Here is an 18,030-nt window from a genome sequence, read left to right on the forward strand (position 1 = left end):
CTACGTCAGTCAAATAGCAACACAGCGATGCACACAGTTGGGGTGTAAGGTAGTTGTTAAATAGAGTTTTTATTACATCTTACACAGTGTTTCTGGTGCCCAGCATGGTGGGGCATGGCATTGTTTACAGTGCAAAAAAAGGTCCATGTAGCACATCAGAGACTGGCACCATCGTTGTACACAGGGCAGGTCAGGGGTCATGGGGGTTAGGCTACACAACTCTGAGATACGTGCTTGTCCATTCAGTAGTATCTCCATACAAGGCTAGCCTTCAGCAACTAACATGCACTGCAAAACAATATATAGCTTCAAATGGTCTCACATCACAGAACTGTTCTTCCGCTATTTTCTTTATTTTTAATTTCCATGCACCACATTACAGAAACATTTTAGTAACGTATTGCTTAGGCTACTGGAGGGATATAATTATAATAAGTTATTGTTACTAGTAGTTTGACTACTTGGTGTAGAGATATTAATGAACAATACAGTAAACATTTTTGTCACTGCTCAGTAGGGGACACACCCTCTCTTTCAGCCAATGAGAGGTTGGAGTATGTAGTATAGAGAAGACAAAGTACAGGGACTTTCAATGGTGGTATCAATCTCATTGTTACAAAAATCTGTACATTTACAAAGAGTATAGAAACAAAAGGTTTGAAAAGTATTTGACACCCTATGTCTCTGATAATGTGCCCTAGCTACACACACACTGTCACTGGCAAATTGACAGATTTCTTGAAAGAAAAGCAAAAACTGAAATAAAAATACACCCTACGTTCTTGGGGTTTCAAGGTACAGTATCTTTAAACACTTCATGAGTGAGGGGAAGGGAGGCGGGTTGGAAGGGGATGGAGGGGGTGTGGTTAGGTGGAAAGAGGACTGGTTTATACGGGGGCAGGGGCTGAAATGTCCTCAGCACAGAGCACCAGTGCTAGCTCTGTCCTGTACAGCTTGCCCCCCGTCTGATAGCGCCATAATGGCGGTCTTATATGTGGGGATTTTGTTGACTTCCAGCACCTGTCGGAGACAAGAAACAGATGCAAACATCCAACTTGTCATTTTCATCCCTTGACTTTTACAGATTTGACATTGACCCTACTTTTTCATTTCAAAATCCCCTGCGGCTATGAGATGGTCGCTGGGCCAAAGCTTAGCTCATAGAGATGACACAAAATATTTGCACAAGAAAAGAGGAGTAGGCTCTACACGCAGGTCACATATTTCATTGATATATTGACATCCAGAAAACTATTTTTAAAGTCAGCTGTCAAGAGTGCGAGAGAGAGTGAAAGAAAGAGAGAGTGAAAGAGAGAGAGAGTGACAGACAGACAGAGAGAGACAGACAGACAGACAGACAGAGAGAGAGACAGACAGACAGAGAGAGAGACAGAGAGACAGACCACAAAATTAGGTGGAAACTGAGCTGCACTTCCTAACCTCCTGCCCAGTGTATGACCAGAGAGACACATATTTCCCTCAGATTACACAGATCCACAAAGAATTTGAAAACAAACCCAATTTTGATAAACTCCCATATCTACTGGGTGAAATTCCAGTGTGCCATCACAACAGCAAGATTTGTGACCTGTTGCCATAAGAAAAGGGCAACCAGTGACGAACAAACACCATTGTAAATACAACCCATATTTATGCTTGTTTATTTTCCCTTGTGTACTTTAACCATTTGTACATTGTTACAACACTGTATATATACATAATATGACATTTGTAATGTCTTTATTGTTTTGAAACTTCTGTATGTGTAATGTTTACTGTTCATTTTGATTGTTTATTTCACTTTTGTATATTATCTACCTCACTTGCTTTGGCAATGTTAACACGTTTCCCATTCCAATAAAGCCCCTTGAATTGAATTGACAGAGAGAGAGACAGAGAGAGACAGAGAGATTGGATATCTGTCCAGTTCTAAGCATGCTCTCATGAGTTTGTTTGAAGAGGTATTGTGATTGTCCTCAGGCCAATCATATCACCACAGGCAACAGACGAGGCCCTCTGTGATATTTGAAGTCTCAATGAAAAACTAAAATATTTGTTTGGACTGTTCAGACCTAGATTCAATCAGATCCAGCGTTAACCATTGAAAGCTGACACCTGCATAGCTGTTGTTTCAGCCGTGTGGGTTTATTACCAATTCAACTTGGCGCATCCAATGACAATGTCCGCGATAAGTATAACGCCGGGAGCCGCTTGCTGATTTGACAGCTCCAACGCAGTTACACCTCAGACATCGCCTACATAAAAACAATGAGACTGGTATGCAGTTCTTGATTATCGCAGGTTAAGGCGGAACTGATTGAATCTTGCCCTTAAACAGAATTCAAACCCACCTTCTTGTTCTTCTCACACAAATCTTTGAGGAGGGCATCCAGCTCATTCTCATCCATATAGCCATTCTCATCCTGACAGACAGAGAGAAGGACAGAGAGAGAGAGGGAGAAAGACAGAGAGAGACACACAAGAAACACGATGTCACACCATTTAGCCCGCCTTTGGGTTTGGTTTGGTATGCAGTGTCAACATGATGCCACGCTGCATCTCACAAGACAGATCTCATAAACAAACAAAACAATAGGCTTAATGAACAGATGTGTATATTTGAACAGCCTGTTCATGGGCCCTTCTGATATTTGCTCATATTTTCTATTCATGAATTTGAACGGTTTGTTTTTGGTCATCTTTGTACTGGCTCGTGTTCCCTGAAAGCAATATTATAATATGATAACCACATCGCTGATACCTTTACAAGGATATCCCTATCCACTTTAGGGGAGTCCTCTGTGTGTCCAACTCCATTTAGAGCAAAATAAATACTGTACCATAGAGTCTAGCAATCAATCCTCTGTGTTGGCAACAAGAGCGCCATCATCAGGAACCATGTGGGACAGTAGGTGCCAACATGGCACATCTAACAATCTAAATCTTTAGACCAGGTTCTCTGGTCGAAGACTAAAACAAAAGGAAAAGCATGATCAGCCAGCCAGCCACTCAGATTAATTGTCCTGTAATGCTCTACAGGCAGACTAAAGAAGGTGTTGTCATTTGCTGCCCCAATTACTTGTCTGTCACATATCAGCAAGGCCCAGAACGCCTGCCTCCTTGTCTGTCTGCCCGCCTCCCTGTCTGTTTGCCTGTCAGCCTGCCTGTCTGCCTGCCTGCAACCCTGCCTGCCAGCCTGTGCAACATGAACCTGCCAGTCAATATGGATTACAGGCGCTGCCACGGGAGAGAAGGTATGGGCCGACCTGCTCCAGAGACAGTCATACATTATAGGGGGAGAGAGGGAGAGGGTGGGGTAAATGGGGATGGGGGAAGAGAGAGAGCGAGAGAGAGAGAGGAAGAGTGATGGTGGCAGGGGGGGACCATGCACTGTATCCATTGTGCATACAAATAAGGGCAATAGGAAGAGAAATTGGTAGATAGACAGAGAGAGAGAGAGCAAGAGCAAGAAAGAGAAGGAGAGATAGATAAAGAGGATAAGAGAGAAAGATTGAGGGAGTGCATCCCAGGAGAGCAGCAATTTCCTAGACTAGCACTTTCTGAAGCACTTTCTGTCCTTGTTCATACTGTGTCTTGAGAGGCATTGAAACATTCAAAAAGCCGTAACAGAGAGTGATTCTTATTTTGGTGTATAATTACAATGTATTATTGGAACGTACCTGATCGTATAACTCAAAGATCTTGTTGAACTCTCTTCTCACCATCTTCACATTCTGTAACAGAAAGACAGGAGGGAGAGGGAGAGGAGACAATTGAGTCAAGGTCAATCTGATTTTCCGATTCCATCTCGGATTTACTCTGGGAATAACCACTAACCTGAAACTTGAGTAGAAAGTTCTCCTCGTCCGGTAGCAGCCTGTTGAAAAAAAACACACACTGTTCAGGTCATATACAGCACGATGTGTAGACAGATATATCATTCATATCACACAGGACAAAACTCCATAAGCAGACCTTGCCATTTCTGCCAAACACAACTTCCCATCGTGGTTTGAGTCAAATATTTTGAGCTGGAAGAGAAAAATAAAGAAAGAAATTAAAGCTCTACAAAACAGAAAATGAAGGACTATACTGTACGGAGCTATTTGTTGTAGCCATTTAGCTACACTGTTCTTAAAGTTGTTGCGGAGGCTAGCTGCACAAGTATAAACTATATTCTTACTGTGGTATGTGTATACTCGTCTAACTTCTTTTCGTCATATGGTTTCTTAGCCTTCTGAAGCAGATCTTTCAAAAAGTTCTGGAAATGAAGCAAAAGCAGAAAGATCAGTTTGACAACAAACGCCTGCTATAGCAGACACATTTGAAATGCAATGCTGTCCGGGATGTACAGTCAGGTCCAGAAATATTGGCAACCTTGATAAAGATGAGCAAACAAAGACTGTATAAAATAAATAATACAAATACAGAGCTACAGTGCCTTCAGAAAGTATTCATACCCCTCGACTTATTCCACATTGTGTTGTGTTACAGCCTGAATTCAACATGGATTAAATGGAGAAAAATGTTCTCACCCTTCTAAACACAATACCCCATAATGACAAAGTGAAAACGTGGTTTTAGAAAGTTTAGCAAATGTATTAAAAATGAAATACACAAATACCTCATTTACATAAGTATTCACAACCCTTTTCTATGACACTCTAAACTGAGCTCAGGTGCATCCAATTTCCTTTGATCGTCCTTGAGATGTCGCTACAACTTGATTGGAGTCTACCTGTGGCCAATTCAGTTGTTTGGACATGATTTAGAAACAACCACCCCTGTCTATATAAGGTCCTACAGTTGACAGTGCATGTCAGAGCAGAAGCTATACCATGAAGTCCAAGGAACTGTCTGTAGAGCTCTGAGTTATACTTGTGATGAGGCATATATCTGGGGAAGGGTATAAAACCATTTCTAAAGTGTTCAAAGTTTCCAAGAGCACAGTGGTCTCCATCATTGGGAAATGTTAAAAAATATGGACCTACCCAAACTCTGCCTAGAGCCGGCCGTCCGACCAAACTGACCAACCGGGCAAGAAGGACCTTAGTCAGGGAGGTGACCAAGAACCCAATGGCCACTCTGACAGAACTACAGTTATTTGGCTGAGATGGGAGAACCTGCCAGAAGGACAACAGTCTCTACAACATTTCACCAATATGAGCTTCATGGTAGAGTGGCCAGACGGAAGCCATTCCTGAGAGAAATACACATGATGTCACGCTTGGAGTTTGCCAAAAGCCACATGAAAGACTCTGAGATCATTGAATCCCTTTGAAAATCTGCGGAAAGACTTGAAGATTGCTATTAGCCGTCGCTCCCCATCTAACTTAACATAGTTTGAGAAAATCTGCAAGGAAGAATGGGAGGAAATCCCCTAATCCAGATGTGCAAAGCTGATGCAGACATACCCAAGACGACTCAAAGCTGTCATCACCGCCAAAGGTGCTTCTACAAAATATTGACTCAGGGGTGTGAATATATATGTAAATTAGATATTTCTGTATTTTATTTTCAATAAATTTGCAAAAATGTCTAAACTTATTATAACTTTGTCATTATGCGGTGTTGTGTATGTAGATGGGTGAGGGAAAGAAATCTATGTAATCAATTTTGAATTCAGGCTGTAACGCAACAAAATGTGGAAAAATCAAGGGGTATGAATACTTTCTGAAGGCACTGTATATTGTATGCTCAACAAAAAATGAAAAATGAAATTATTTTATACTAATACAGTTGCTTTTTTTCCACAAGAAGATAGAGGTCAAAATTATTGGCACCCCTGTTTTCAATACCTCACCTTGCGAGGATAATGGCACTGAGCCTTTTTCAAAAATGTTTTATGGATTGAAGAACACGTTGGAAAGCATCTTAGACCCGGTCTTCATACAGATCCATGATATCCTTCATCTGTGCTTATGGACCTCTTCAATTCAAACCACAGGTTTTGAATGTGGTTCAAGTCTGGAGACTGAGAAGGCCATTGCAAAATGTATATATTTTTTTGTGGTCAACTAACCATTTCTTTGTGGATTCTGATGTGTGGTTGGGGTTATTGTCTTGCTGGAAGATCCAAGTTTCAGCCTGCTGGCAGACACAACCAAGTTTTTGGCTAAAATGTCCTGGTACTGGGTAAAGTTCATGGTGATATTGACCTTAACAAGGGCCCCAGGACCAGAGGAAGCAAAATAGCCCTATAACAAAAAAACATTAAGCGCTATGATGAAACTGGCTTTCATGAGGACAACCACAGGAAAGGAAGACCCAGCGTAATCTCTGCTGCAGAGGATTAGTTCATTAAGAGTTACCAGCCTCAGAAATGGGCAATTAACTGCACCTCAGATTGCAGCCCAAATGAATGCTTCACAGAGTTCAAGTAACAGACACATCTCAACATCAACTGTTCAGAGGAGACTGCGTGAATCAGGCCTTCATGATCGAATTGCTGCAAATAAACCACTACTAAAAGACACCAATAAGAAGAAGAGACTTGCTTGGGCCAAGAAACACTAGCAATGAACATTAGACCGGTGGAAGTCTGTCCTTTGGTCTGATGAGTCCAAATTTGAGATTTTTGGTTCCAACCGCCATGTCTTTGTGAGACGCGGAGTAGGTGAACGGATGATCTCCGCATGTGTGGTTCCCACCGTGAAGCATGGAGGAGGAGGTGGGTGTGGGGGTGCTTTGCAGGTGACACGGTTTGTGATTGATTTAGAATTCAAGGCACACTTAACCAGCATGGCTACCACAGCCATCCCATCTGGTTTGAGCTTAGTGGGACTATCATTTGTTTTTCAAAAGGACAATGACCCAAAACACACCCCCAGGCTGTGTAAGGGCTACTTGACCAAGGAGAGTGATGGAGTGCCGCATCAGATGACCTGGCCTCCAGAATCACCTGACCTCAACCCAATTGAGATGGTTTGGGATGAGTTGGACTGCAGAGTGACGGAAAAGCAGCCAACAAGTGCTCAGCATATGTGGGAACTTAAGACTGTTGGAAAAGCATTCCAGGTGACTACCTCATGAAGCTGGTTGCGAGAATGCCAATAGTGTGCAAAGCTGTCATCAAGGCAAAGGGTGGCTACTTTGAAGAATCTCAAATTTGTTTAACACTTTTTTGGTGACTACATGATTCCATATGTCATTTCATAGTTTTGATGTCTTCACTATTATTCTACAATGTAGAAAATAGTAAAAATAAAGAAAAACCCTTGAATGGATAGGTGTGTCCAAACTTTTGACTGGTACTGTATATGAGTCTAACTTTGGTATTGGGGTTATTAAGAAAGACAAAACTCCCCCGAGATTCGTACAAAATGCTCAATTACCTAAATTATTTACAATAAAAAAGGGATTTCAAGTTACAGTCCAGATGAGCCTTGACCTCAGAGGCTCCTTGTGAGCCTATATCCCCTTAATGAAATAGAGAGGACAATGAGACAGTTCATCAAGATACAAATTGGGAGGCAAGTTACAGTCCAGCATTGCTCACCTTCAGCTCATCTGCTTCAATGTAGCCACTATGGTCTGCATCATAACACCGCCAAGCCTGGAATGAGACAATGAGTGAAATAGGGGTTTGTATCATCAATGAGGAGAGAAAAGTTAAATCAGTTAAAAACTATATTTATGTCATGAGCCACTTGAAAATATTTAAAATAGATAATATTGGTTAATAGAAAAATACCTGCATAAATTCCGCACAAGACTTCAACTGTTGCCGGAAAAATAACAAGAAGTTCTCCTCTGTGGGCAATATTTGTACTAGCTGTGACACAGAGAAAAGAAGAAAATATATCAGAGATAACACTGTATTGTCCTGAAACATGCTTACATTGGTTCAACATCCCATTTATTTTTAACAGTTTATCAGTGGCAAAGAATGGCACCATGTGACAGTTTAGCCACCACCCACTGGGCACAGACGTTATTTAAATGTCTAGTTTTGATTTACTTTTGGTTGAGAATTCAACGTGAAAACAACAAAAAATCACTATGTCATTGGATTTAGGTTAAAGTTGGGTGAAAAAAAGATTAAATTCCCTTATGTTGATTACTTGTTTCAAATCCAATCAGTTTTCCACATTGATTCAATGTCATCATTGTGACGTACTGCGGACAAGCCACCAGAGGGAGTCTTGTCGAGGCCTTGTGACAGACAGAGGGGCTGATTGCTCACCAGCCATACGGGGCCCATAAAGCTTCCAGGAGGCCAGCACATGGGAGGGTTGCTACCGGACAGGGCAAGTCTGAGAACGTGGTCAGACCAGGGTTGACATTTACGCAGTATCAGCTTGGCCGAGTTGATAGCTCAGTTTGTTCAGGCACAACAAGCGCAACAGGGCATTCAGGAACGAATGCTGGAAGAACAGCGTCTACAGAATGTCCACCTGCTGAAGGACGTCAGGAAGCTGCGAGGACAAACATAGACCGAATCGCATCCCAATCAGTTTTTAATTAAGCTAACAGAGGATGACGACCTCCCTCTGCACGTTTGAACGGACAGCACTTTGTGAAGGTTGGCCCAAGGCGAATTTGGCGTGTCTGCTGGCCCCTTTCCTGTCTGGAGATTATTATGAACTCAACACCGAACAGGTGGCTAACTACAACTGTCTCAAGAGGGAGGTGCTCAGCCGCTACGGGTAAAGCCTGGCCCGTCGGGCCCAACTGGTCCAGGACTGGAGGTTTGTGGCCGAAGCTTCCCTCACGAGCCCAGATGAGCGACCTACTGTGCATCACTCCTAACCGACATAGCCACCCTCCATGTAATCGACAAAGTTGTCATAAATCGCTTCTTACGGGTGCTACCTCACATGAAGAGGGCGACAAACCTACGCGCCCAGACCTTAGAGAACATCTTGTGAGCTGTGGAGACACACCAGAATACAGAGGCCCTGCTGAAAGGGATGCAGGTCAAGTCCGGGAGCTGTCGGGGGGAGAGAAGGATGACCCCACCACCGTACTCCCCAATCCGAAAGTCAGCCGGGCTAAAGGAATGCAGACCCCCGGAGAGACAGCCGGGTGAGAATTGACCCGCTGCCAAAAAACCCAGGAGGATGAAGAATGAAGGAGATGTTTTGAGTGTGGCGCCCGGGAACACCTCGCATGCAATTGCCCTTGTCAAGAGGAGTCGATGCCATCAGCGGGCCCTGGAGATGAGTCGGGTCATGCAGTAAAACTACCTCATCTCATGTTGGGCCCACAGTGAACTACCCATGGTGCCGGTGAAAGTCAATGGTCACGACACACACGCTCTGTTCGATTCTGTGAGTGTGGTAACGCTGTGTCAGTCTCCTGTGTCCACGGCGACATTTAACCGGGCAGGTAGTATTAGACCAGGCAGGCCACCATCGTGACGCCACAAGGAAGCTGGACTTGAAAGCCTTCGCGGCCCGAGTGATAGCGGTGGATGGCCAGCTTGTTCTGGGGGTGAGTGACTGGCGATACCCCCATTTCCAAATCAAAAATAACCTGTTGTATCAGGTGTCCCATGAACAGGGGGTACTTCGAGAGGTGCTGTTGCTGCCCCGCTGGTATGTCGGAACCGTTCTTCATCTGGCCCACACCCATTTGTTGGGGGCGCACCTGGGAATTGAGAAGACCCGGAAACGCCTGGTTCCACTGGCCCGCGAGGAGGTAGGCCGTGGAAGGCTATTTCCGCAGCTGCCCCGAGTGTCAAATCACCTCACCAAAAGCACACTTCTGGAACCCGCTGGTTCCACTACTGATCATTGGAGTGCCGTTTGAATGCATCGCCATGGATATAGTGGGCCCCCTGGTAAAAATGGCCCGAGGACACCGGTACATCCTGGTAATAGTAGATTATGCCACCGTCGTCCCGAGGCCATTCCCCTACGGGAGGTGTGGGAAGCCTAGCCGACCCCTTACGCAGCGTGGTGGAACACGTAGAGACGATGAGGGAGCGGAAGACAGGCATATGGCCAGTGGTAAGGGAACATATGGCGAAGGCCCAGTGCGCCCAAGCCAAGGTTTACAATCGGGGTACCCAGCCCTGAGAGTTCCATGTGGGTGAGAAGGTGCTAGTTTTAATCCCCAATGCAGAAAGTAAGTTCTTGGCAATAGGGCACGGTATGAGGTGACGGAGAAGCTGGGACCCGTAAATTACAGCGTACGGCGGCCAGGGAGACGGCAACACGAACAGATTTACCACGTGAACCTATTGAAGAGGTGACACGTGAGGACAGCCTTGGCTGTGTTGTGGTCGAAACTCAGGACGTCGACGGGACTAGTGGTGGTCTCGAGCAATGAGGACCTCGGGCCGGCCCAGAAGCAAGCACTCCGGGAGCTCATCGATCGGAACACGGACGTGTTTTCCGAGGGTGGACAAGCTCATTGACCATTTGGGAAAGGTCCAGTACATGGAGCCCAGCCCACGTTCCAGGGCCTGATGGACCAAGTCCTCCGACCCCACCAACAGTACGCAGTGGCCTGTTTGGATGACATCATCATCCACAGCCAAGTTTGGGAAGAGCAGCTGACGCGTCTCCAGGCGGTCCTGGATGTGCTCATTCAAGCGAATCACAAGAAATGCAAGCTGGGGATCGATAAGGTGGAGTACCTGGGGTATTTGATCGGACATGCGAACGTCAAGCCCCAGAAGAAGAAGGTCCAGCCGGTTTGTGACTGGCCCATGCCCCAAGGCACAGGTCAAGTCCTTCCTGGGGCTAGCAGGATACTATAACTGGTTAATCCCCAATTTTGCAGCTATGGCCCTTACCGATCTGACCACCGCCCGCCTCCCAAAAACAATGAAGTGGTTGGATGAGGCCGAAGCGGTGTTCAGGTGCCTGAAGGAAGTCCTGTGCTCTCATCCAATTCTCGTGAAGAGGGATTTCCAGGTACCGATGCTGGTGCAGACGGATGCTTGCGACACAGGACTAGGGGACATCCTGTCCCAGGTACACGGTGGGGAGGAACACCCCATCATGTACATAACCCGGAATTTGATACCCCGAGAAAATAAGGTTTTGAATGTTAAGAAAGAGTGTCTAGCGGTGAAGTGGGCGCTAGACACTCTTAAGTATTACCTGTTGGGAACCCACTTCACCCTAATCACGGACCATTATCCCCTGGTCTGGATGGCCAGGGGAAAGGACACAAATGATTGAGTCACCAGTTGATTCTTGTGTGGCGTACTGCGGACAACCCACCAGGGGGAGACTCGTCGAGGCCTGGTGACAGTTGGAGTCTATATCACACGGCGGTGGCTCCCTCTGCTGGACGTGCTAGGTATCAATGGGTCCTCCGGCCAGGACTAATTGGGGCTGATTGAGGCTGGTGAGCAATCAGACCCTGATTGAGGATGGTGAGTAATCAAGGGGCTGATTGCTCACCAGCAGTACGGGGCCCATGAAGCTTCCAGGAGGACAGCACATGCGAGGGTTGGAGGTAGTGAGAGGTCGCTACCGGCTCGGTGTTCTACCCCAGAGGAGACAGCGTTCCCCGGAGCCCAGAAGACGGTAATCTGGAAGAGGTCTCCTGAAGGAGACCGGTTTCTTTACTTTTTCTTTGTTTTAAATAAACACCCTTGAAACTGAGGTATCACACTTGTGTCTGTGTCTGTCTGATCTGTGTGAACGTCTTGATCAAACCCCCTGGTCTGCCACGTCATTTCTTTTTTTAAATAACGTGAAACAATATTGATTCTACCAGTTTTTGCCCAGTGAGCAAACCCAGCTGGCTGCTCAGAAATGCATTGGAAATCGGGTATGAGACCCAGCCTAAACTTTCAGACTACTCCCGCTAGACTATCCATCAGACAGCTGCAATATAACCATTCCGGGGGCATTGAAACACCCCATGACAAAAATGTGTTCTTCCATCATGCTCCTGGAGAATCCAATCTAAACGGCAATCTCATATTCCAAACACAATAGATGTTATTTCCACTTTCAAATGATGTCTTACCTCTTTTTTGTGTAATCATTGTGTGTGCGTTGGTGCATTTGTGTACAGCTGAATGACCCTGTCAGGACCCTGTCTGTCAGCTAAAGCTTCAGAGTATCCATCTATAGCAGAGATATGAATCCCCTTGACCCTGCATGGCTAAAGTGACTGTCTTTTAAAATGATATTTGAACACCTTTCATAGAGGGAGAAGCCCCATCTAAACCTGTCAGTGTTTCAAGATCCAGTGTCCCTGAAAGTCCCAAATTCTAGGTGGGTCTTAACCTACTGTGTGTATACTGCATCATGAGTTTATGTAGACTCTCACCTCAACAATTCCAATTTTGGCATCTGTATTTTTCTCATATTCCTGTACAAAAGCCTTCATTTGGTCTGTAAGCTCCTATGAGAGAGAAAATTAGTGTCAATTAATTGCAGTAGCTTTTGCCTTGAAGAATTACACACAAATCAACATATAAACATATAATTAGTTAACAACGAAACTAAATAGGTATTCGCACATCGTTATAACAAGTAATTATGTTTTATGCAGGGAAGCTTTTAGTTTGAAATACAAGCACTGATAACATGAGAGGGCTCAGTAAATCTGCTCAATTATCTGGAAAGGCTATTTAGTAGGCACCTGGTGCCGTGAAAGACCTTGTATACCTTGTGTCCTCACAAACACCATTTAACATGCTAAGTAGACGGCCATGTTATCCAATCTGAATTAGATTAGGAGCGAGGGTGGTAATCTTCACCCATCAGAGCACAATTCTAATAGAGTTTTGGCACTGGTCAGTCCATGTCACTGCACGCATACAGATGGCCACGCGATGCATTGATTATGCATGTACGGAGGGGCCCAACCAGCTCTCAAAGTCTCACGTCAGAATTAGACGTTGATCCATGTTTCTCAAATGGCAAATTTCGAGATTGTTCCAAATGTAAAGTGTAAAGTAAAGTGTTTAAGGTTAAGTTTAGGAATTAACTCTGAATTTTTATGGTTAGGGTTAAGTTCAGGCATTTATTTAAAATTCTTAAGTTTAGGCAGTAACTCTGAATGGTTAGGTTTTGGGATATGTTTAAAACAAAATATAAAAAACAACATTCTATCGCTAGATTAGAACTTGCAACCTTTTGAATCAGATGCTTACGCCCATCTGCCATTTCCGTTCACAACACCCTAGCAAAACCTCAACCTACTTGAAGGTAACAGCTCACTGTTGCCCCTAGAGGCCGGTTCCACGTCATCTCCCGACGTCCTCAGACATTGATGGACGTGGAATACTGACTTGTATCACAGTTGACCTGGCTGCACAGCCAGCCAGCTACTGATGTAATGCCTGGTGTGGAGGGACAGAGATCTCCACTGACACATTCAGTGTAATTGAATCGAGTTGACGAGGCACTGATACTGTCAGGTACTTTCATCGAAGCATACGAAGTGCCACAAGAGAATGCTAAAATAAGTTATAATAGAAGATGCTTAAAGCTCCAATGCAGACATTTTATCTCAATAGCAAATGATTTATGGATAACAATTAAGTAGCTTACTGTGATTGTTTTCCATCAAAATGGTCAAAAAGAAACAAAAACAGCTTCTTAGCAATTTTCACAGTATTATTCCAACCTCATAGTGTGGGAATATATATATAAAACATAGGAAAATCTAGTTTTTGACGACACACTGGGCCTTTAAAGGCAGCCATTTGAGATTGTCTATGTTGGGACTGGGAAGTGTTACATGTGACAATGTGATACTGTAGATATTGTATGATGTGTAACACTTAAAGGGTAGCACTTCATCTGCTACATGGCCTTGCGGTAAGCGGCCTTGCGGTTGAAGTGGGCTTTATTGCATGTGTAGTTAATTGCGTTCTTGTGTTGCATATTTGTGTAAGGCTTAGGCTTTATGCTGCAAATTGAGCATTGCTGTAAAAGATGGACATGGCCTTTACTATGATCACTCACTCCCATTGTGTCGATGGTAAAAGTAAATGAGTTAGATAGATGTAAAAAATAGATGTAAAAAAAAAACTAGATTAAATTTGATATCCAAGGATAAAATATCAATATATCTTACACCTCGACCACACCTATACCATCATTGCGCAAAATGGTACGCAGCATCATCTGGATATGTGTTCAACAAAAGTTTAACATTCACCCCTTGCTACCATTTCTGTCAAGTCGTCTACGCATACAGTTTAACGCATATGTTCTATAAATCCAACGTATGCACCACACAGAACGCACTGCAACTGCCTCTGCAACGCAGTGCTGCAAGGCTCACGCAGCGTTCCATTGGAAATGAATGTACTTCTGCTGTACCAAAATGCAATGACGCTATCGGTGTGATTGAGGCGTTAGTACTATATGTTTTTATGAGAACATCAGAAGTACCTTAGTCCTGACTAATGTCTGTTTTATAGAGCCTTTCTATAGTAGGAATATAAACAGATAGATTTTTAGATTTGCATTTCATCTCCAATACACAATCAATAAAAGCAATCCATTCCTTCAAGAACAATGTGAACCATATCCTGAGATGCTATAAACAAATATCTGTAAATCCCAGTACCACACCAGCGCTGACCAAATATACGACCATTATCATTTCATAATTTTCCTTTCAGAGAAACTGGCACAAGAGGTTAACTCTAGAGAAGAAGACCACCTTGCATACTCACTGGAGAGAAAATTGTACACGTAGAAAGTAGGCAATACGTAGCAACATGTAGAAAGTAGGCAATATTCTAACATTGGCCTTGTCTATCGGGGTAAAATGATTATGTTGTATGAAAGGAAGATGTACTACGAGTGAACTCTTCTTCTAGTCTATGTGTGTGTCCATTGAGTAGGCGGCCATCTTTGGAAGCTATCTTTATTGCTGTATGACATAATCAAAATCATGTCAACTATCCAACGTCAAGTGACTCTGCAAATGTTAAAGTGCATGTTTGATTGAATTCCATGGAATTTCAAAGTAAGAGGACCCTGAGCCAATCAACACACTGCATGTGCTGTGCAGTCAAAACCAATCATTGATCTCTGTATTGATCTCTGTGATGATGACGCCCATGTGTAATGGATGTGAAACGGCTAGCTAGTCAGCGGTGGTGCGCGCTAAATAGCATTTCAATCGGTGACGTCACTTGCTCTGAGACCTTGAAGTAGTGGTTCCCCTTGCTCTGCAAGGGCCTCGGCTTTTGTGGAGCGATGGGTAACGATGCTTCGAGGGTGACTGTTGTTGATGTGTGCAGAGGGTCCCTGGTTCGCGCCGGGGTATGGGCGAGGGGACGGTCTAAAGTTATACTGTTACACATGCAAAATGTGGAAACCATCTTTGGCATCTCTCTGCATAAGGTGGTGTCAGATATGCTAATAACTCCAATCCTACTTCAAAATGCACTTCAATGGTGTTCTCTCACTGGGCATTGATTGGGCAGTTGTAAATGGGCACTTCATTTGATGGTAAATGCTGTGATTTTCCACTCCCCAACGTGCTCTCCCCCCATAGAGTAAATCAAAAGATGTTTTCAGTGTCTGGCAAACGTTGAACCATTACTCCTGTTTAAAGATCTGGGATTGAGTGCCAAATGGCTTGCTCTATAGAGGCTTGGCTAATTGCTTATACACAGAATGGGAAATAAGTGTTTAACCTTTCCCAAATGCAAAGTAGGAAAGTGCACTGCAGTGCTGTTTGTCACTGAGCAATAGGTGACTCAATCCAATTCAGACCCCAAAACGCTGAGTTGAGACTCAAATAAAAATACCAATGTCAAATAACAAGGTCAGAATGGAAAACAGAATTTTCCAAAACTGCTTTTTCCGCATCGGGGCTTACAGTTGAGCAAGATGGAAATGTGGGAAATATATCCATCAACCCATCAATCTGACGCAACAGGAATATGGGGTTGTTCCATGTCTTTCAGGCATGTACTTGACACCTCATAACTAGTCATAATGTATTAATCAATGACATTTGACCCTTCGCTAAGCCCCGCCCCAGAATTCTGGGCAACTAATCATAGCACTCCAATGGATAGCAACTGTCTCGAGTACTACACCTCAAGGAAGCTCATGTTTGAAACACATAAAAGCCAGTGAGGGCTGTAAGAAAACCTGAGTTCTTTAAACAAAATACATGTTTTAAATGGCTAGACAATGGAATAGTGCACCAGTGGCACTTCTGATTCCAGAACCTGTTTATGGAGTATTTTTAAAATCCAAAATTATACTTCTGTTACATTGTTTGGTAGTTCATCTGGTTAGCTATTTCTCAGGCTCATTGACCATCAAACGTTGCTAATGCTAGCTAGCTTGCCACTAAATATAACTTGTTTTCTCGAAATGTATGTTAGCTAGCTAAGTTAGCCATGTTATTAATACAACTCCAATCTGCTGTCGACATCAGGATATGATTTGAGAGCACTAGTTAGCTCCAAAAGAGGTTAGTACGCTTTGACTGCATGCTGACAGTGAATTCAGAGCCATAGATTAATTGGCTTGCCAGACTATAAATATAGTAAATATAATAAATACAATCCACTACAACATACAAGATAATTTCTTAATTAGCAAGGGGTAGTCAGTGTATAATTTCATTGTGTATGAAAAACACAGTTTGAGATCATTGTGAGGGGATTTCGCCAGTGGTTAGAAGGGGGATTTGTGCTTCCAGGGAAAATGTTGTCCGTGGTTACAACAGTAACCAAGGGGGGTGGGGCTTAGCGAAGGGTCAATTAAGAACAACCAGTTTCACAATATCATGACAGTACTTTAAAATGGAAGCTCAGTGAAGCGTTACATGAAATGCACCACACACACACACACACACACACGCACGCACACACACAAACACACACGCGCACACAAAATGTTTTAACTTGAACGCTTTCAACTGTGGCACCACCAGTAGCCTAATCAACCACCCATTGGTTTCACAATGTCAATATGTCTGGCCTACTGTATGACCTATCTGATGAAGGTAATTGGAATGAGAGTCACACCAAACGCATTAAACTAGATACAGTTCAGTTGGAGAAGACAATTAGATATCAGGCCCACTGCCAATACATTCATGTTTTAAGTTTAAAAAATGTAAAATCATTCAGTTTACTTACAAGTCCTGCCTGTTTTCGAGCTTGCTGAAGTTCTTTTATAAAACTCTGCAACTCCTTCCCTTCAATATATCCATTACCTGCAAGAAGTAAGCACCAAATCAATCAAAGACATGCGTAAAGTAGCCTACATTAAGTTTAAGAACATTACGCACAGGATCAAATCCATCATTTGCCGTTTCGTGACAGCTGTATGACTGAACTTCCATTTTAGTGCCTAAACCTATCACCATATTATAATAATATTTTCCAGTCATTTAGAGTTTTGTAAATATTGAAAATGTCGCTATAAAATGTCAATGGATAAAGTTGAGAGAACAAATATCAGTCTTGACAGCTAATTCGAGTTTTTCATTCAATATACTATAGGCTACTACATATTTTCGAAAACCCGCTAAAAAGCGCAAATGTCCATGAGGGTCTTTGGTGCAAAACTTTCCAAAAATCGTTTTACTTCAGTGCCATCTCCATGAATAATCCACAATCTTAAAGAATAAGTTACCATCGTTATCATAATGGTGAAAAATATCCAGGAACTGTGATGCAGAGATCTCTACTCCTTGCAGGTAAGCGTTTGCCATGTCGCGGGTTAGGTTTGGGGACCAGAGCGCGTACCAGATAGCTGCACTGGCCGAAGATATGCTATGAATGAGACGCTTTGATTATTCGGTGCCCGGTATTTAAAGGAAGCACTATCACGCTAATCTTTCACTGTCGCCCCCCCTTCCCCGACGTTGGGAAACTAGCCAAACGCGCAAGTCACCTCCTCTCCTCCCGCCGCAGGAATAGCGCGAGCTCAGCAGCACGTTGACGCGCGCCAGGGGGCACGGAGATGTGAGATCCATTTAAATGAGCACCCGCTTTTCGTGCTTTTCATTTCCCCCTCCAGATATACGCTCTATCACACAAAAGTGTAGAAGTTGTTCAACCAAAAAATAGCTCAACCCTCCTCTTCTTTATTCTGGCATTTAAGGGCCATCCAAGGGCTCTTT

The 18,030-nt window shown here is 43.6% G+C and overlaps 1 protein-coding gene across 1 annotated transcript; it reads right to left on the reverse strand.

The window, feature by feature from the left end:
* Nucleotides 1-23: 23 nt before the first annotated feature.
* LOC115141001 (calbindin-like) lies at nt 24-17,800 on the reverse strand. Its single transcript, XM_029679562.2, is given in 12 exon segments — nt 24-962; nt 964-1,020; nt 2,352-2,423; nt 3,681-3,734; nt 3,838-3,877; nt 3,976-4,031; nt 4,184-4,261; nt 7,499-7,555; nt 7,694-7,774; nt 12,241-12,315; nt 17,042-17,118; nt 17,541-17,800. Coding segments are annotated over 12 exon segments (801 nt in total). The 5' UTR covers nt 17,620-17,800; the 3' UTR covers nt 24-887.
* Between the last annotated feature and the right edge of the window lie 230 nt (nt 17,801-18,030).

This window comes from Oncorhynchus nerka, linkage group LG14 (assembly GCF_034236695.1).
Source record: "Oncorhynchus nerka isolate Pitt River linkage group LG14, Oner_Uvic_2.0, whole genome shotgun sequence".
Taxonomy (NCBI): Eukaryota; Metazoa; Chordata; class Actinopteri; order Salmoniformes; family Salmonidae; genus Oncorhynchus; species Oncorhynchus nerka.